The following is a 17,811-nucleotide window of genomic DNA, read 5'->3' as shown; positions in this document are numbered from 1 at the left end:
ACAGGTTGTCCAAGGAGGCTGTGGCTGCCTCCTCCCTGGAGGTGTTGAAGTTCAGGCTGGATGAAGCCTTGAGCAAGCTGGGCTGGTGGGAGGTGTCTCTGCCCATGGCAGGGGGTTGGAACTTGATGGTCTTTGAGGTCCCTTCCAAACCAACCATTCTGTGACTCTATCAAAGTCAGTGGAGTAAAGTGGCCAAACTGCTCCTGGAGGTGTCTGTGTCCCAATGACTGTGTCAGGCACAGGGGCAGCTGGATCTGAATCAGCTCCTGGGAGGAAAAGAGCTGGGGCAACAAGATCATCACGGCTGCACTTCTCCTTCCCTTCCACTGCTTTTCCTTTGCCTGAGTGCAGTCTCTGCAGCCCTAACAGAGGAATCCCTGATCTGGATGCCTCTTTATTACATAGGACCGGAAGTTTCTCCAATCACACTAACAAGAAACTTCAGCTTTCAGGCTCCACAACCCCCAAAAATGGGCAGTTGCTGCCTTGATTCATCACAGGGCAGCCAAGAGCTGTTGTGTGCACTGGCAGGTGAAAGCTCAGCTTGTGCTGGGAAGTCATCCTATGGCCTTTGCCTACAAATATTAAAATGCATCTTTGAACAGGAAAAATAGTTTGTGTCTTGAGGTTAAACCCCATTTTTTCCCTCCTGTTCCTAATGAAAGTGGTTTAATAGAGAATATTACAAAGGTTTTCTTTCTCCCTTCCTGTGACAGCATTGATGATGGCTGCTGTTTGCCAGAGCTTGTTCATCACCACCCCTTAGAAACCAGTCAGTGGCTGCTGAATTTCCTTCCTCATTTCCCCAAGGATTTGGCAACACTGTTGGCAGAGCCACTTGAAGTTATTTCCACTGTTCATTCCTCATGGAAAAGGCTTCTGTGGGGAGCTGCTTGTGTAGGGCAAACACAGGCTGGCTCCTTAGGCTTTTTCTGAGGGATGGAAGGTGCTGTAAGCCAGTGCTAGGGCTCAGATCACCACAGGGCATGTCAGCAGGCAGGCTTAAAGGCAGATTCTTTACTCACATCCCCTTTTTCTTCCCTCAGCAGTGTGGTGACATGGCAGGAGAAAACCTTTTGTGGTTGGGAACGAAACCTAGAGGGGTGTTGGTCCCAAAGCAATGGTGCTGAGCAGCTGGGATGCAGTTGTGACTTAAAGGGGCTGCCAGGAAGAAGGAGAATCACAATGGTTATGGGGCTTACAGGGAGAAGGCGAGGAGAAACTTGGTTTGAGGGTGCTGGTGCCCTGGAGCAGGCTGCCCAGAGAGGTTGTGGATTCTCCTCCCTCCTTCTCTGGAGACTTTCAAGCCCCATGTGGATGCATTCCTGTGTGCCCTCCTCTGGGTGCTCTTGCTCTGGCTGGGGGGTCAGACTGGATGCTCTCTGGGTGATCTTCCAGCCCCTGCCATTCTGTGACTGAAGGTGTTCAGATGGGTTGATCAGCCCTTCCCCTTGCTCTTCATGCCAAACATGGTGAGGAACTCCTGCAGCTCCACCAGACATGAGTTGATTTTTGGTGTCAGACACCTTGCTCGACTTTCTATTACCTTCCCCACTGGAGACACCCTCCTTAGCATGGGAGGAGATGGAAACCTCCTTCATTTACAAGTAATATATTTGAGTTATATTATGTATCCATACCTGTATCTATATTCAGCACCATGGATTGCCTCTGTGTCCCACTTCCTGCCCTTTCTCACTGGGCTCCTTTTTGGTTTTGCCCTCTGGGGCAATTGAGTATTTCTGGAAGGGGGGAAGCAGCTGCAGACTGCTGGTGTGTTGCAGGTGGTGTCGCTTTGCCTCAGCCAGGCCCTGGCTTGCCACCAGGGCTGCATCATCCCTGCCCAGCACCCCCTTCCCTAGCAGCAGGACCACAATGGAGTCTCCATGTAAATAGGTCTTTCTGTGTTGGTATTTTGTGGTACACCTAGAACCTTCTTTGGGGGCTGTTGGGGGTATTTTGTGTGTGTGTGTTCCATGGCATTATTCCTTCATTTTTCTTCTTTGTAATGTTTTCTAGGTGGAGGTAGACTTGAATCAATGTCATAATTGTCAGTGTTATGAAACTTTGTGTCAGCTGTCCTGTCGACTCATCCCATAGCTCTAGATCATCACCTAGCTCTCTGGCATTGTTGCAAGTGCCTTAAACCCATGGCATCCTAGATATCAAAACCCCCACAAAACAAAAAACAAAACAGAACAAATTTGGCGTTATGCTGCATGACAGAGACAAACACACCTCAAACTGTTGTCCTTTCTTAGCTTGCTGCATTTTACAGCCCTTTCTAAGCCTTTCTTACCTGATTCTGAGGAACTGCAGAACCGATGACGTGGTGCCCTTATTTCTGTTGCCTGTACCCAGAGCTGTGCATCCTCTGAGGAGATGCAGACTCATTTCTGTGAAATGTATACGTGTGACGTGCAGGTCCAACTCAGCTCTGACATCCCAGCCAGTCCCTACACAGCTGATTCTTGTTTCCTTGCCCAGCTGTGCAGATCCCAACCCCTGTCGTGCTGTCCCAGTGCCAGCCTCCTCTTCCCCCTCCTCCTCTTCTGCTACAAAACCCTGCTAGGAAGCTCACATATCAGAATAGAATGGGTCATCCAGAGAGGTTGTGGATGCCCCCTCCCTGGAGATGTTCAAGTCCAGGTTGAGTGAGGCCTTGAGTAACCTGGGCTAGTTGAGAGGTGTCCCTGCCTGCCGCAGGGGGGTTGAATTAGATGATCTCTGAGGTCCAGCCTAAGCCGTTCTATGATTCTATGATACGAAAAAGACACCCAACCAAACAAGAAGCAGCTTGACCTGGCCCCAAACCCGAACCCAAAGCTCATCTGCACCACTCAGCAAGACAGGATCCATGCTTTTGCCCACCCCCCTACACCCACCATAGTTGTCCTATGGAGCTAAGATGGAAAGCTGGAAGCTCCTCATCCTCCACAGCTCCTCAGCCCTGTAAACCAACCATAAAGCTGAGGCTTGGGTGGGTTTAGGGCTTTGCTTTAGGGCTGGTGCAGATCCAAACCCCACATTGTGCCATCCCAGTGCCAGCCTCCTCCTCTTCTGCTACAAAACCCTGGTAGAAGCGCGGATATGGAAATCCACTCAACCACACAACGACCAGCTCGACCTGGCCCCAGATCCTGACCCACAGCTCATTTGCACCACTCAGCAAGTCAGGATCCATGCTTTTGCCCACACCTCCATGCCCAGCTTCTCTCTGCACCCTGTCCTACGGAGATGGAAAGCTGGAAGCTCCTCATCCTCCACAGCTCCTCAGCCACATAAACCAACCATAAAGCTGAGGCTTGGGTGGGTTTAGGGCTTTACTGGCCAAAGGGGAAATTAAATTGGGAGCTGCCTCTCATCCCCAGTCCCAATTTATGCTGTTTTTACACTAGCCCTTGGTTTTATATTCTTGTTTTCTTCTTGACCTGAAATAAGTTTGGTTTGCCAGACAAGCAGCCGGTCACCCACTGGGGGCTGGCCGGTGGCACTCTTTGGGTGTGGGCTGAAGCCCTCTTTGTTTCTCCTACACTTTGACTGCTTTGGTTTTTGCTCTGTACTTTCCCTGCAGCTGTAATTGCTGAGTGCCTGTTGTATACTTTATAGAGTTGAAATAAAAATACTTACTTTTGAGTGTGGCGTCGGCAGCTTTCCTCCTGCAGAAGGAGCCCAAGACTGGGAGAGTTCCTCTGCTCAGCCACTCACTTGCAGGGCCTTATAGCAGCTGATACACAATGTGGAGAAGACAAAACCAGGACTATTGTGCTTAGGTGATCCAGATGTCCTGCAGGATGCAGAAACAAATGGCCACAAATACTCTACTTGAGAAGAGAGGACTGAGAGGGGACCTTATCAATGCCTATAAATATCTGAGGGGTGGGGGGGCAAGGCTCGTTTTGTGATGGATCAAGGAACAACAGGAAAAAGCTGGAACCCAGGAGGTTCTACCTCAACAGGAGGAGAAAATTCTTTAGTGTGAGGGTGCTGGAGCCCTGGAGCAGGCTGCCCAGAGAAGTTGGGGAGTCTCCTTCTTTGCAGAGATTCCACATGGATTTATTCCTGAGTCACCCTGCACCGGGTTGGACTGGATGATCTCTGGGAGTCCCTTCCAACCCTAACACTCTGTGATGCTTCAGAGACGATTTGAGTACCAGCTTCACCCTGAGCATCTTGGCAAATGGGCTCTGAGGTTTGAGCCTTGCAGGCAGCTGTGTGCTGAGCTGCATCCAGAGCAGGGAGAGCAGCAGCACAGGGAGGGGATTCTGCCCTCTGCTCTGCTCTGCTCAGACCCCACCTGCAACACTGCCTCCAGCTCTGGTGCTCCCAACACAAGAAGGACCTGGAGCTGCCGGAGAGGCACCAGAGGAGGCCACCAAGATGAGCAGAGGCTGCAGAACCTCCCCTGTGGGGCCAGGCTGGGAGAATTGGGGCTATTCAGCCTGGAGAAGAGAAGGCTTCAGGGAGACCTCAGAGCAGCCTTGCAGTACCTGAAGGGGCTCCAGAAGAGCTGGGGAGAGACTTTGGAGAAGGGTTGGGAGTGCCAGGCTGAGGGACAATGGCTTTGAGCTGGGAGAGGGGAGAGTGAGAGTGGAGAGGAGGAAGAAATTGTTGAGAGTGAGGGTGGGGAGAGACTGGCACAGGTTGCCCAGGGAGGCTGTGGCTGTCCCCTCCCTGGAGGTGTTCCAGACCAAGCTGGATGAGGCCTTGAGCAAGCTGGGCTGGTGGGAGGTGTCCCTGGGGCCCATGGCAGGGGGTTGGGACTGGATGATCTTGAAGGTCCCTTCCAACCCAACCCATGCTGGGATTCCATGATCTAGAGGTGGTCATGTTACATAGGTCTCTGAGCAACCTCTTGTAGTTGAAGCTGTGCCTGCTCACTGTGGAGGGATTTGCCTAGATGACCTTTAGAAGTTCCTTCCAACTCAAACCATTCTATGCTCACTCTGAGCAGCTCAAGCAAAGGGTTTGAGCACAAGCATCACGGCAAGTAGCCTGGCCAAAGGGGTCTGAGGCATCTGGGGGTCCTGCTTTAATCAGGGTTGTCCCCGTGTGGCCTCCACAAGTCACTTCCAACCCAAGTATTCCGTGACTGCATTAACCCATGAGCACACTTCCAGCATGGGGACTCTTCAGGGCTGAACATCTCACTGTGTTCTGGTGCTGCCAGCACAAGGGAGGCTGAGGCACACAGCTGGGCAGGAACCACGATTCCAGCTCAAGATGCATCATGCCTAGATAGGATGTGACTACAAACAGCACCCATGTCAAAAAGCAAGAGTGGCCTTGTAATCATTGTCCCTTACCATGAGGAATCACAGAATCACATCTCTGTGAGGAGCAAAGGCTGAGAGCCCTGGGGCTGAAAGCCTGCAGAAGAGCAGCCCCAGAGGGGATCTGAGCAATGCTCAGCAAGAGCTAAAGGAGCTGTGGGCAGGGGGCAAGAGGCTGGGGCCAGGCTCTGCTGAGTGGTGCCCAGGGCCAGGCCAAGGGGCAAGGGGCAGAAAGTGGAAGGCAGGAGGTTGGAGCTGAGCAGGAGGAGAAAGTTGTTTGGGGTGAGGGTGCTGGAGGGCTGGAGCAGGCTGCCCAGAGAGGTTGTGGAGTCTCCTGGTGTGGAGAGCTTCCAATCCCCCTGGGCATCGTGCTCCTGGGCAAGCTCCTGTGCTGTGGGTGCCCTGCTGGAGCAGGTGGTTGGGCTGGATGATTTCCCGAGAGGTCTCTCTCAACCCCAACCCAGAACCCAGACCCTGCTGGGATTCTATGACTTTAGCCCTAACCCAGCACCCAGAAACAGCGACTCTGTGACATCAGTCAGGGAGCTGAGGGCACCGTGGCAACAAGAGTCCTGCAGACACCCTGTCAGTTGCTGACTCTGGTGGCCAATAGAACTCAGTCCTTGCTGTGTCAACTTCCAAATGGCAACCACAACTCTGCTTCATCTGCTTCTCCTGCTGGCCCTATGCTGGCCTGCATATGGCACGCAGAGCAACTGTGTGTAAGTGGGACCTGGCTCTGGGAGGGAACCCGGGCAGCCCTGATGGGTTTCACTGGGCGTTGCCCTTTGTCCCCTATGGCCACTCTGCATCAGCTCAAACCCCACGTGGAAGCCTCAGTTCCTAGCCAGCACCTAGGCTGCTGGCACACCTTGTCTGTGGGGCTAAAGCAGAGCCAGGCTTGGGTGCCCACAGTGTGCCCTGGCTCTGCTGTGCATGCCAGGCAGTGTGGGGAGGGCAGGGGGCTGCCCTGTAGTCTGCCCAGTGATCAGCAGGACACTCAGGGAATTCTGGTTTCTGGTTTCAGGGGCTGTGGACTCCGGCCCATGGCTGCCAAGTGGGGCAAGTCACGCATTGTGGGTGGCACTGATGCCCAGCCAGGGGCCTGGCCGTGGATTGTCAGCCTCCAGGATGCCCATGGAATAGGCTCTGGGCACATCTGTGGAGGGTCCCTCATCACTCCCCAGTGGGTGCTGACAGCAGCCCACTGCTTCGTCAAGGCCAGGTAAGGAAGAGCTGGGTGTGGGCATCTCCCCACAGCACTGGCAGCTGCCCTGCCCACAGCGCTCCCAGTACCCAACACCCAGTGCCCACTGCCCAGTCGAGGGACTGCTTCGGAATCACAGAACCGTGGAACGGTTTTGGTTGGAGAAGACCAAACCATTCCCTAGCTCCAAGAGAAGGCTCGGCCGGTGCCAGGGCTTCCCAGCAGGCTCCAGCTCAAGATTCCCTGTGTCCAGGGCGGCAGCAGGGCGGCGACAGGCCCGCGGTGCCGCTTCGCTCTCTGCCGTGGGCAGGGGCAGGCAGGACAGCGCCGGGCAGGGCAGCACCGGGCTGAGGCTGCCGGCCCCCCTGAACCCCCTCTGCACTTCTCCTGCCAGCCACGTCAGCAATTGGCGGGTGGTGGCGGGGGTCACGCAGCTGTCCCGACACGGCCCCGAGACTCAGACGCGGCAGGTGCGGCGGCTGCTGCTGCACCGCAGGTACAACACCGTCACCGAGAGCCACGACATCGCCCTGCTCCAGCTCGACCGGCCCGTGCGCTGCGGGGACCACGTCCAGCTGGCCTGCGTGCCCCCATCCTCACAGCCCCTGCCCCCGCTCCAAGACTGCTACGTCAGCGGCTGGGGCTCCACCGTGGCCAGAGGTGAGTGCCCGGAGCCACCTCCTGTGCCAGGGGGGACCGGGCACGCTGGGCAGAGGGGGGCCAGCCGGCACCAAGTTAGGTGGAGGTTGGTCTGCACCAGGGCAGGGAGACTCTGCAGAGGGACCTGGATGGATTGGGTCCATGGGGAGCTACAGGCTTGGGGCAGTGTGGCTGGGAAGCTGCTGGCAGAAAGGGACCTGGGGGTGCTGAGCAACAGGAGCCAGCAGTGTGCCCAGGTGGCCAAGAAAGCCACTGGCATCCTGGCTGGCATCAGCAATGCTGTGGGCAGCAGGAGCAGGGAGGTGACTGTCCCCCTGTGCTGGGCACTGTGAGGCCACAGCTCGAGTGCTGTGCCCAGCTTGGGGCTCCTCAGAGCCCACAGAGAGATGTGGAGGTGCTGGAGCCAGGGCAGAGGAAGGCAAGGAAGCTGGGAAGGGCCTGCAGAGGAAATGTGATGAGGAGAGACTGAAGGAGCTGGGGAGGGTTAGTGTGGAGAAGAGGAGGCTGAGGGCAGAGCTCCTGCTCCCTGCAGCTCCCTGAGAGGAGGTTGTGCAGAGGTTGCTGCTGGTCTCTTCTCCCAGGGACTGCCCAAGAGGGAATGGCCTCAGGCTGCAGCAGGGCAGGCTCAGACTGGACATTAGGCAAAGGTTTTTGCCTGCAGGAGTGGTCAGAGATTGGCACAGGCTGCCCAGGAAGGTGGTGGAGTGCCCAAGGCTGGAGGTGTTTGAAGGTGGTTTGGATGTGGTGCTTGGGGCCATGGTTTAGGGGTGAGCCTTGCAGAGTAGGGCTCTGGGTTGGACTTGGTGATCCTGAGGGGCTTTCCACCCTGAATGTTTCTGTGAGTCTGTAAGGCTTCCTGGCAGCAGGGGTGAAAGGCAGAGCCAGGCTGCAGGAACATGGAATCACTGCTAGAGAGATGGTCCCAGGCCACTACCCAAAGGCAGGCAGAGGGGAAATCACAGAATCACTACGGTTGGAAAGAACTTTAAGAGCATCAAGTCCAACCATAACCCAACTACTATGACCCCTGAAGCACCACACCCACACACTTCTTGAACACCTCCAGGGACAGTGACTCCACCATGCCCCTGATGCTGCCAAGCCCTTGGGAAGGGGCTCCCAGCAGGGAAGAGAGCTGAGCATCAGCTGCTGGGGCTCAGTTCCTTTCTGTGCTCACAGCTCTAGGACCACCTGATGTGCTGCAGGAGGCCAAGGTGCAGCTCATTGATACAAAGCTCTGCAACAGCAGCTGGTGGTACGCGGGGGCCATCCATGAGCACAACCTGTGTGCAGGCTACCCACAGGGTGGCATCGACACCTGCCAGGTAGGAGCAGCTGGGGCTGCACAGCACCACAGCAGCCCTGGCACAGGAACTTAGGCACCTGAGCAGAGCCCTGGTGGACAATAAACTCTCCATGGACCAGCAAGGTGCCCTGGTAGCCAAGGAGGCCAAGGGTACTCTGGGGTGCATTCAGAAGAGTGTGGCCAGCAGGTCAAGGAAGGTTCTTCTCCCCATCTGCTCTGCCCTGGTGGAGGACTGTGTCCAGTTCTGGGCTCCCCAGTTCAAGAGGGACAGGGATAGACTGGAGAGAGTGCAGGACAGGCTGCAAAGCTGCTGAGGGGCCTGGAGCAGCTCTGGGAGGAGCAAAGGTTGAGAGCCCTGGGGCTGAGAGCCTGCAGAAGAGCAGCCCCAGAGGGCAGCTGAGCAATGCTCAGCAAGAGCTAAAGGAGCTGTGGGCAGGGGGCAAGAGGCTGGGGCCAGGCTCTGCTGAGTGGTGCCCAGGGCCAGGCCAAGGGGCAAAGGGCAGAAAGTGGAAGGCAGGAGGTTGGAGCTGAGCAGAGGAAGAAAGTTGTTTGTTGTGAGGGTGCTGGAGGGCTGGAGCAGGCTGCCCAGCAGGCTGTGGAGTCTCCTTCTCTGGAGACTTTTGAGCCCCATTTGGATGTATTCCTGTGTGACCTACCCTAGGTGACCCTGCTCTGGCAGGGGGTTTGGACTGGATGATCTCTGGAGGTCCCTTCCAGCTCCACCCATTCTATGATGCTATGACACAGCTCTGGCAGGTGCTGTAAGAGACAAGGAACCAGCCACAGCGCTGACAGAAGCCACCAGCACCACCCTAATCCTCTCTCCTGTGCTGCAGGGTGACAGTGGAGGTCCTCTTGCCTGCCAGGACAGGAATGGGCCTTACTTCTGGCTGGTGGGATTGACCAGCTGGGGGAAAGGCTGTGCCAGAGCCAGGCAGCCTGGCGTCTATACCTCTACACAGCACTTCTACGACTGGATCCTGCTCAAGATGGGCCTGTCCACAGGAGCAACAGCTACCACAACCCCCCAGACAGCCTCCTCCACCCCCACCCCCACGGAGCCAGGCTCAGCTGAGTCCTGTCCCTTCCCACGCAAGAAGCTGGTGGAGTTCTTCAAACTGCTGCAGGAGCTGCTGCAGAAGCTAAGGGGCAGCAAGGCCTGAGTGTGGGGGATGAACAGGATGGAGACCAGGCTGCAGTGTATCACCACCACTTGGTGCCACCACCACTTGTTGCTGCCACTGATGCCTGCTGACCCAAAGGCAGCCTCAGTGGCCACCCCTGTCCTGCCCACGTTGCCCAAGAGCACCCCAATGCTTACCTTGACCTAGGTCTTGAAATAAAGTTGCAAATTTTCACAGCTCACCTGTCTTCAGCCCACCTCAGTGTCCTGCTGGAAGCCCTCTGCTGGAAGGCCAGGATGGGAGAGTTGGGCTTGGGAAGCCTGGAGAGGAGAAAGCTTCAGGGAGACCACCTGGTAGCCTTGCAGTGCTCCAAGGGCCCAGGAGAAAGCTGGGGACAGACTTTTTCTCAGGGCCTCTTGTGCCAGGCCAAGGGGGGATGGTCTGAACTGCAAGAGGAAGCTTTAGAGTGGAGAGAAGGAGAAATGTTTGAGGCTGAGGGTGGGGAGAACCTGGCCCAGGCTGCCCAGAGAGGTGGGAGCTGCCCTTGGCTGGCAGCAGTGCAGGTCAGGGTGTTTGGGGCTGTGAGCAACCTGCCCTGGCTGGGGATGTCCCTGCTGGCTGCAGGGGTTTGGACCGGATGACGTTTAAGGTCCCTTCGAAGTCAAAGCAGTCTGGGATCCATTCTGTAACTCCTGTACCAGTGGGTAGCTGGGGGCCTGGACCACCAGAGCAGGGGAGCTGTGGGAAGGTCTCTTGGCATTCTCTGATTCTGTCTGTAGAGATCTTTCTGCTCTGTGCACACAGAGACTGGGACAAACTGGGGGAAATCAGTGAAAATACCTTCCCAGGAGGAAAATAAATTTGCTTCCTGCCTAAGAAGGGGCAAGGAAACATGAGAAAATGATGCACCATAGAATTGTTTAGACTGGAAAAGATCATAGAATCTTAGAATGAGTTGGGTTGGAAGGGATCTCAAAGCTCATCCAGTTCCAAGCCCCTGCCATGGGCAGGGACACCTCCCACCAGCCCAGCTTGCTCAAGGCCTCATCCAGCCTGGACTTCAACACCTTCAGGGAGGAGGCAGCCACAGCCTCCCTGGGCAACCTGTGCTAGTGTCTCCCCACCCTCACTCTCAACAATTTCTTCCTCATCTCCAGTCTCATTCTCCCCTCTCCCAGCTCAAAGCCATTGTCCCTTGTCCTGGTACTCCCAGCCCTTGTCCAAAGTCCCTCCCCAGATCTCCTGGAGCCCCTTCAGGTCCTGGAAGGCTGCTCTGAGGTCTCCCTGGAGCCTTCTCACAGTGAACAGCCCCAACTCTCCCAGGCTGTGCCTACAGGGATGATCGGGTCCAACCTGGATGATTCTGCAGGACGCAGCACCCACGAGCCCAAGTAAATCACCAACAGAATCAAGAGCCCCTGGTGATGTGTCCCTCACCTGAAACTGCAGAGTTTTCAGGGCAAGGTGTGGCTCTCTTGCAGGCTAAAAATAGCAAGGGCAGGTGGTGGGGGGATGCCCACCGGCTGCTGACTCTGCCGCGCCGCTTCCACCAGTGCCTGCCCCCTGCTCGCCCAAGCTTCCCCAGCCAATTATTAGCCTGGCCTGAGCCTCTTCAACCTGAGCCTGGACAATCTGGGAGCAGTTGCCAGCAGACCTCCAGTGGCACCTAGGCTATGTTTGCTGAAGGACATTCAAAATTCTTCACCCTGACAGGAATTAATATTCCTTAGGCAGCACTGCCATGGTCGAGCTTTGTGTGGTCTTTTGAGCCTCACTTAAAAAAACCACACCAGCAGGGCACAAAGAAGAACACTGGGGCTTCATCATGGCAAACTGCCTCATTAATTAATTGGGAGGTCATCAGGAGCAGCCAGCAAGCATCGGCCAAGAGGAAATCATCCTTGAACAATCCTGATCGCTTTCTCTGATGGTGTGACCAGCTGGGTAGTGTTGTAGCCACTGCCCTGAGGGCAGCTGCTGGCTGCATGCAGAGTGCAGGATTCCTTAGCTGACTAATTCCTTAGCTGCCTAGAGCCAAACAATCACATTCCATGGGTGCCAAGAACAACATCCTCATGCTGGCACTCTTGGATTGGAACATGCTGCAGAAGCCACCTCCTTGGCATGCTGGCATTTCTCACTGAGGAAAGATTTTAGCTTATAGACGTGGTTGGGTTTTACTGGTTAAGGACTGATAACAAAGGGAATAGAAACAGCCCCTCTGAGCAAGAGTTTACTGGGGTTAGGGACTTGGGTTAGGAACAGCTTGGGGGGGGGTTAGGGCTGCTAGGGATTTCTGCTGCTCTTAGTTAGCTACTTCTGGGCAGGGCTTCAGTATAGGGATGCTGCTAGGGATATGCTCAGGACTTCGACTTCCATTAGCTGCTTCGTCTGCTAAGGACTTCCAGGACTTGTGCTGTTAGGGACACTCTGAGACTCTGTAATGCTGGGGATTCTACAACACAGCAATAAAGGCCTTCTGGGTGGACTTCTGAGATTCTCTGCACTCTGCATTTCTGGAATCTTGCTGCTATACAGCAACAGGGTTCCTGCCTTCATTCATAACCCAATAGCCCCAAAAGTGGGGAAGAACAACAGGGTGGATGTGGAGAGAGCAGTGCGTGGTGGCTACCTCAGCTTCAGCAAGGCTTTGGACACTGCGTCCCATGTCATCCTCATAGGCAAACTTTGGAAGAGTGGGTCACATGAGTAGAGGTGGGTTGAGAACTGCCTGAAAGACATCTCTCAGAGGGTTCTGATCAGTGGGGCAGAGCCTACTTGAAGGCCTTTTGCTTGTGGCGTTCCCCAGGGCTCATGTCCAGTCTTGTTCAACAATGACCTGAATGAAGGAACAGAGTGGAGCCTCCCTGACTTCCCTGCTAACACAGCACTGGGAGCAGAGACTGACAGCCCTGAGGCTGTGCTGCCAGCCAGCCAGACCTGGCCAGGCTGCAGAGCTGGGCAGAGGGAACCTCATGGAGATCACCAAGGGTAGGTTCCTGCCCCTGGAGAAGAACAACCTGCAGCAGCACAGGGGAGGGGGGACCTGCTGGGAAGCAGCTCCATGGAGAAGGACCTGGGAGTGCTAGGGGACAACAAGATCCCCATGAGCCAGCAAGGTCCCTTCATGGCCAAGAATGCCAATGGAGTGTGGGCAGCAGATCAAGGGAAGTTTTCCTCCCCCTCTACATTCCACCCTGATGAGGCCTCATCTGGAGTACTGTGCCCAGCTCTGAGCTTCCCAGTTCCAGAGAGGGGGAACTGCTGGAGAGAGTCCAGGGCAGACTGCAAAGCTGCTGAGGGGCCTGGAGCAGCTCTGGGAGGAGCAAAGGCTGAGAGCCTGGAGAAGAGCAGAATCACAGAACTGTCAGGGTTGTAAGGGACCTCAAGGATCATCCAATTCCAGCCCCCCTGCCATGGGCAGGGACACCTCACACTAGATCGGGTCGCTCAGAGCCCACATCCAGCCTGGCCTCAAAACACCCAGGGATGAGGTTTCCACCACCTCCCTCGGCAACCTGTGCCAGTGTCTCACCACCATCACAATGAAGAACTTCTTCCTAACATCTAATCTAACTCTCCCCTCCTCTATCTTGGATCCATTTCCCCCAGTCCTATCACTCCCTGACACCTTAAAAAGACCCTCTTCAGCTTTCCTGTAGACCCCTTCAGGTACTGGAATTCCACAATAAGGTCTCCTCAGAGCCTTCTCTTCTGCAGACTGAACAACCCCCCAGAGCGGATCTGAGCAATGCACAGCAAGAGCTAAAGGAACTGTGGGGGGCAAGAGGCTGGGGCCAGGCTCTATTCAGCGGTGCCCAGGGCCAGGCCAAGGGGCAAGGGGCACAAAGCGATAGGCAGGAGATTGGAACTGAGCAGGAGAAAGTTGTTTGGTGTAAGGGTGCTGGAGGGCTGGAGCAGGCTGCCCAGAGAGGCTGTGGAGTCTTCCAGACACCAGAGAGGTGTGGAGAGCTTCCAACCTCCCTCCCCCATTGTGCTCCTGGGCAAGCTGCTGTGGGTGCCCTGCCGGATCCGGATGGATGTTCTCCAGAGGTCCCTTCCACACTCCCCCGTGCTGGGGCTCCGTGGCTCTGTCACTGCCCTGGCAAAAGCGGCACGGGGAGGCGCTGCCACAGTGCGGCCGCCAGGGGGCGCCATGGTGCCGGCCGCGCCGAGGTGTACCCGAGCGGGTGGGGAGGAATTGGGCGGGGGGCAGGGGTCGCGTCGCCCCGAGGGCGCCGGCGCAGGGACGGAAGGGCCGGCAGGATGATTTGGGGGGGGGCAATCCCTTTGATGTCTCTACATCAAAGGCCTGGGAGCTCCCCCCTCCAATCTTATTACCCCTCCTAGCCCCATCACGACAATGGTGTTGGCCAGGCTGGGGTCAAGGCAGTGCGCTGGGACGGAGGCGGGGAACATTCCCCCTCCCCCACCCCGCCCCGGTGTTCCGACCCCTCCCCACACATCCCGGTCCGGGAAGAGGCGGCTGTGTGTGTGTGTGTGTGTGTGTGTGTGTCTGTGTGTGTCTGTGTGTGCAGAGCAGCCCCTTCCCTTCCTGCAAAGCTGCGCTGGCGCCAGGAAGGGAGCCGGGAAGTGGGGGGCGCTCAGATTTTCAGGACACCAAAGGACCGACCCCGCCAGCAAGAAGGGGGTGGGGGACACACACGCGACACGGCGACGACGCACACATGACACGGGCTCTCGGCATCCCAACCCCTTTGCGGGGGGGGGCGGGGGGCGTGTGGTGTGTGTGCATGAGGCCAGACCCTTCCCATATTTTCCCCCGTCTCTCCGCCGCTCCGCCCGGCGCCCGGCTGCAGACAGCGGCGGCGGCGGGGCGTGCGACGCATCTGGGCTGGGGTGCCTTCGCCGTTGCGAAATCCATCGGCCAATGACGGAGCCTCGGGGCAGGGTGGGTTTGAGGGGGGGCTCATCGACACCATCCACCCCCCCTTTCACCGGGATTCTTTGAAATCCCATCCACCGAGCCCTCCTCCCCGCGGGGGCGGGCACAAGAGGCAGCCCCCGGGGGTATAAAGGCGGCGAGACGGTACAGGTAGCTGTTGCTTGGGGGCTGCCGGAGGTGCTGTGACGGCAGAAACATCGCCGGGGACCGGGAACGGAACGGAACAGGGCGGGACGGAAGGAGGATGCGGGGTCTGTTGGCGCTGGTGGCGGCGCTGAGCTGCGCGGCCCCGCTGGGGAGGGCGGCGGGACCGGCCGGTGCTCTCAGCTCCAACGCTATCAAGGGACCCCCCCCAGGGGGGGCGGCCGAGGCCAGCGCTGCCCCCGCTGCTCCTTTCGACGGCAGCAACAAGTCACCTCTGGCGGCCACTCGGCAGGTAGGAGCGGGGATGGAGCGGGGATAGACCAGGGACGGAGGAGGGCAGACAGATGAGGAATGGGGGACACACACCAAGGATGAGGGGAGAGTGACAGAGCAGAGATGGGGGACACACCAGGGATGGGGGACACACACCAGGGATGAGAGGAGAGTGGCAGAGCAGAGATGGGGACACACCAGGGATGGGGGACACACACCAGGGATGAGAGGAGAGTGACAGAGCAGAGATGGGGACACGCCAGGGATGGGGGACACACAGCAGAGATGAGAGGCAAGAAACAGAACAGAGGTGGGGGACACACTAGGGATGAGGGACACCAAGGATGAGTGACACCAAGGATAGGGTGGGGGGCACACACTGGGGATGGAGTGGGGAGGTGACATGCTGGGGATGGGGAGGACACAGGATGGAGTGACACATCAGGGATGAGGGGGATGCAGTGGCAATAGAATTGGGGGGACATGCTGGGGATGGGACGGATGCATAGGGCATGCATTGTTCAGGAAACACAGGACATGGTGTTGGTGGGGGTCACCAAGCATGGAGTGAGGGGGGCTGCACCAGCCATGGAGCAGAGGGACAAACAAGGGATGGAGTTGGGGTGTGGGGAGGGGACATATCAAGTATGAAGAGGGGACATAGCAAGGATGGAGTGGGGACATAGACCACGGATGAAGGGAGGGCACATCAAGGTAGGAAGAGATGCACTGGGGATGGAGATGGGATACGACAGGGATAGAGCTGGGGACATGCCAGGGATGGGAAGGATGTACCGGTGATGGAGACAGGGACATACATAGGAGGTGACAGCCCTGCTGACCACTCTGTCTCCCTTCTGCCCCCCTCCAGCCTTTCCCCTGCACCGAGGATGAGGACTGCGGCCCAGGAGAGTTCTGTGGGGGGGCTGCCCGTGGCGGGGGTGCCCCACTATGCCTCGCCTGTCGCCGGCGTCGTAAGCGCTGCCTGCGTGATGCCATGTGCTGCCCTGGCACCACCTGCAGCAATGGTGAGGCACAGCAGGGCCCAGGATGGGATGGCCCTGGGAGGTTGGGTTGGGGTCCCACCCATGGCTGACAGCTGCCCTGCTTTGTCCTGCAGGGCTCTGCACACCCCTGGAGCATCCCCATGGTGGCAGTGAGCTGGATGAGCTGGGCACTGAGGTTCTGCCCCAACGGACGCCTGCCCCTGCCTGGCTGCCCACTGCCAAAGGTAAGGGGATCCCTAGTGCTCTGACTCCCCATGGGGCTGCCTGTCCTGCCCCTCTGTCCCCCAGGGGGTCAGTCTGTAATGTCAGCCATGCTCTGATGTCTTTGAGGCAGCCCACTCTGCTCAATGACCCCCATAGGGATCCACCTGTAAGGTTGGTCCAGTATGCCCACCCTGCTGCAGTGTCCCCTCTTGAAGCAAGCCACCCTGCTCACTGATGCCATGGGGTTGATCCAGGGTGCCTATCCTACCTTTATGTCCCCCATGAAGCAGCCCACCCTCTTCACTGATCCCATGGGGTCGGTCCAGGCTGCTCACCTTGCCCAACCATTCCCCCCATGGGGGTGGTCCAGCATGCCCACTCTGCCCTACTGTCCCCCACAAGGTGGGTTCAGGATGCCCATCCTACCTCAATGACCCGTTGAAGCAGCCCAGGCTTCTCACCTTGCCGTCCTGTCCCTCGTGGGGTCAGTTCAGATGTCCACCCTACCTCAGTGTCCCCCTTGAAGCAGCCCAGGCTGCTCACCCTCCCGTTGCCCATGGAGTCCCCCAGCCTGCCCACTTTGCCGTCCTGTCTCGCAGGTGAGGAGGGAGAGTTCTGCCTGCGCTCGTCGGACTGCGGGCCCGGGCTGTGCTGCGCACGCCACTTCTGGTCCAAGATCTGCAAGCCGGTGCTGCGGGAGGGCCAGGTGTGCACGCGGCACCGGCGGAAGGGTGCCCACGGGCTGGAGCTCTTCCAGCGCTGCCAGTGTGCCGAGGGGCTGGGCTGCCGCCTGCAGCGCCCGCAGGGCCCCGACGCCTCACGCCTGCACACCTGCCAGCGGCTCTGAGCGGTGGCAGAGGACAGAGGCCTCCGGCGCCGCCGGAGCGGAAGGTTGTTTCTCAAGGGAACTACTCCGACACGACTTTACTTGCAGTACGTTACTGTGTTGTGAATACTGGAGCTGGCACTTAGGCTGTGCAGGACGCCAGGACTTCTTCTGGGCACTGCTTCGGTTTTTCTTCTCCTCGGAGGGCGCTGCCTTGTGCTCTGCAAGCCGTGACTGTGACGTTGTCCACACTGGGTTCTCAAGTCTAGATGCAGAAAGGATGCGGCCGATTTGTTGGCGAGCAAATAAACTGTGCCTTCACCTCACAGAATCACAGAGTTGTTTGGGTCAGAAGAGGCCTCCAAGCTCATCCAGTCCAACACCAACCCACCCCCACCATGGCCACCAAACTATGGCCCCAAGTGCCATGGCCACACCTTTCTGAAGCACCTCCAGCCATGGGGACTGCACCACCTCCCTGGGCAGCCTCTGCCAATCCCTCACCACTCTTGCACCAAAGAAATTTTTCCTCTTCTCCAACCTAACCCTCCCCCGGCACAATTTCAGGACATTTCCTCTCCTTCTGTCTCCTGTTCCTAGGGAGCAGAGCCCAACCCCCAGCTGGCTGCAGCCTTCTTTCAGGGAGCTGTAGAGAGCGATGAGGTCTCCCCTCGGCCTCTTCCAGACTGAACAACCCCAAGTCCCTCAGCTGCTCCTCACCAGCCCTGTTCTCCAGATCCTTCAGTCTTTGTTGCCCTTAAAAATCCTAGATTCATAGACTCACAGAATGGTTTAGTTTGGAAGGGACCTTCAAGAACATCCAGTTCCAACCCCTGCCATGGGCAGGGACACTAGAAGAGGTTGCTCAAGGCCTCATCCAG

General features: G+C 57.3%; 2 protein-coding genes across 2 annotated transcripts; both read left to right on the top strand.

Annotated features, from left to right (window-relative positions):
• The first annotated feature begins 5,915 nt into the window (after nucleotides 1-5,915).
• Nucleotides 5,916-9,609, top strand: LOC128968322 (acrosin-like). Its single transcript, XM_054382734.1, has 5 exons — nucleotides 5,916-5,995; nucleotides 6,301-6,498; nucleotides 6,875-7,140; nucleotides 8,320-8,465; nucleotides 9,283-9,609. The coding sequence occupies exons 1-5, from the start codon at nucleotides 5,916-5,918 to the stop codon at nucleotides 9,607-9,609; spliced, it is 1,017 nt and encodes a 338-aa protein (XP_054238709.1).
• Nucleotides 9,610-14,720: 5,111 nt separating this feature from the next.
• Nucleotides 14,721-16,951, top strand: DKK1 (dickkopf WNT signaling pathway inhibitor 1). The gene is made up of 4 exons (XM_054382733.1): nucleotides 14,721-14,912; nucleotides 15,765-15,921; nucleotides 16,014-16,124; nucleotides 16,704-16,951. The coding sequence occupies exons 1-4, from the start codon at nucleotides 14,721-14,723 to the stop codon at nucleotides 16,949-16,951; spliced, it is 708 nt and encodes a 235-aa protein (XP_054238708.1).
• Nucleotides 16,952-17,811: the final 860 nt, after the last annotated feature.

Source organism: Indicator indicator, chromosome 7, assembly GCF_027791375.1.
Source record: "Indicator indicator isolate 239-I01 chromosome 7, UM_Iind_1.1, whole genome shotgun sequence".
NCBI lineage: Eukaryota > Metazoa > Chordata > Aves > Piciformes > Indicatoridae > Indicator > Indicator indicator.
This window is presented reverse-complemented; position numbering and strand designations above follow the sequence as displayed.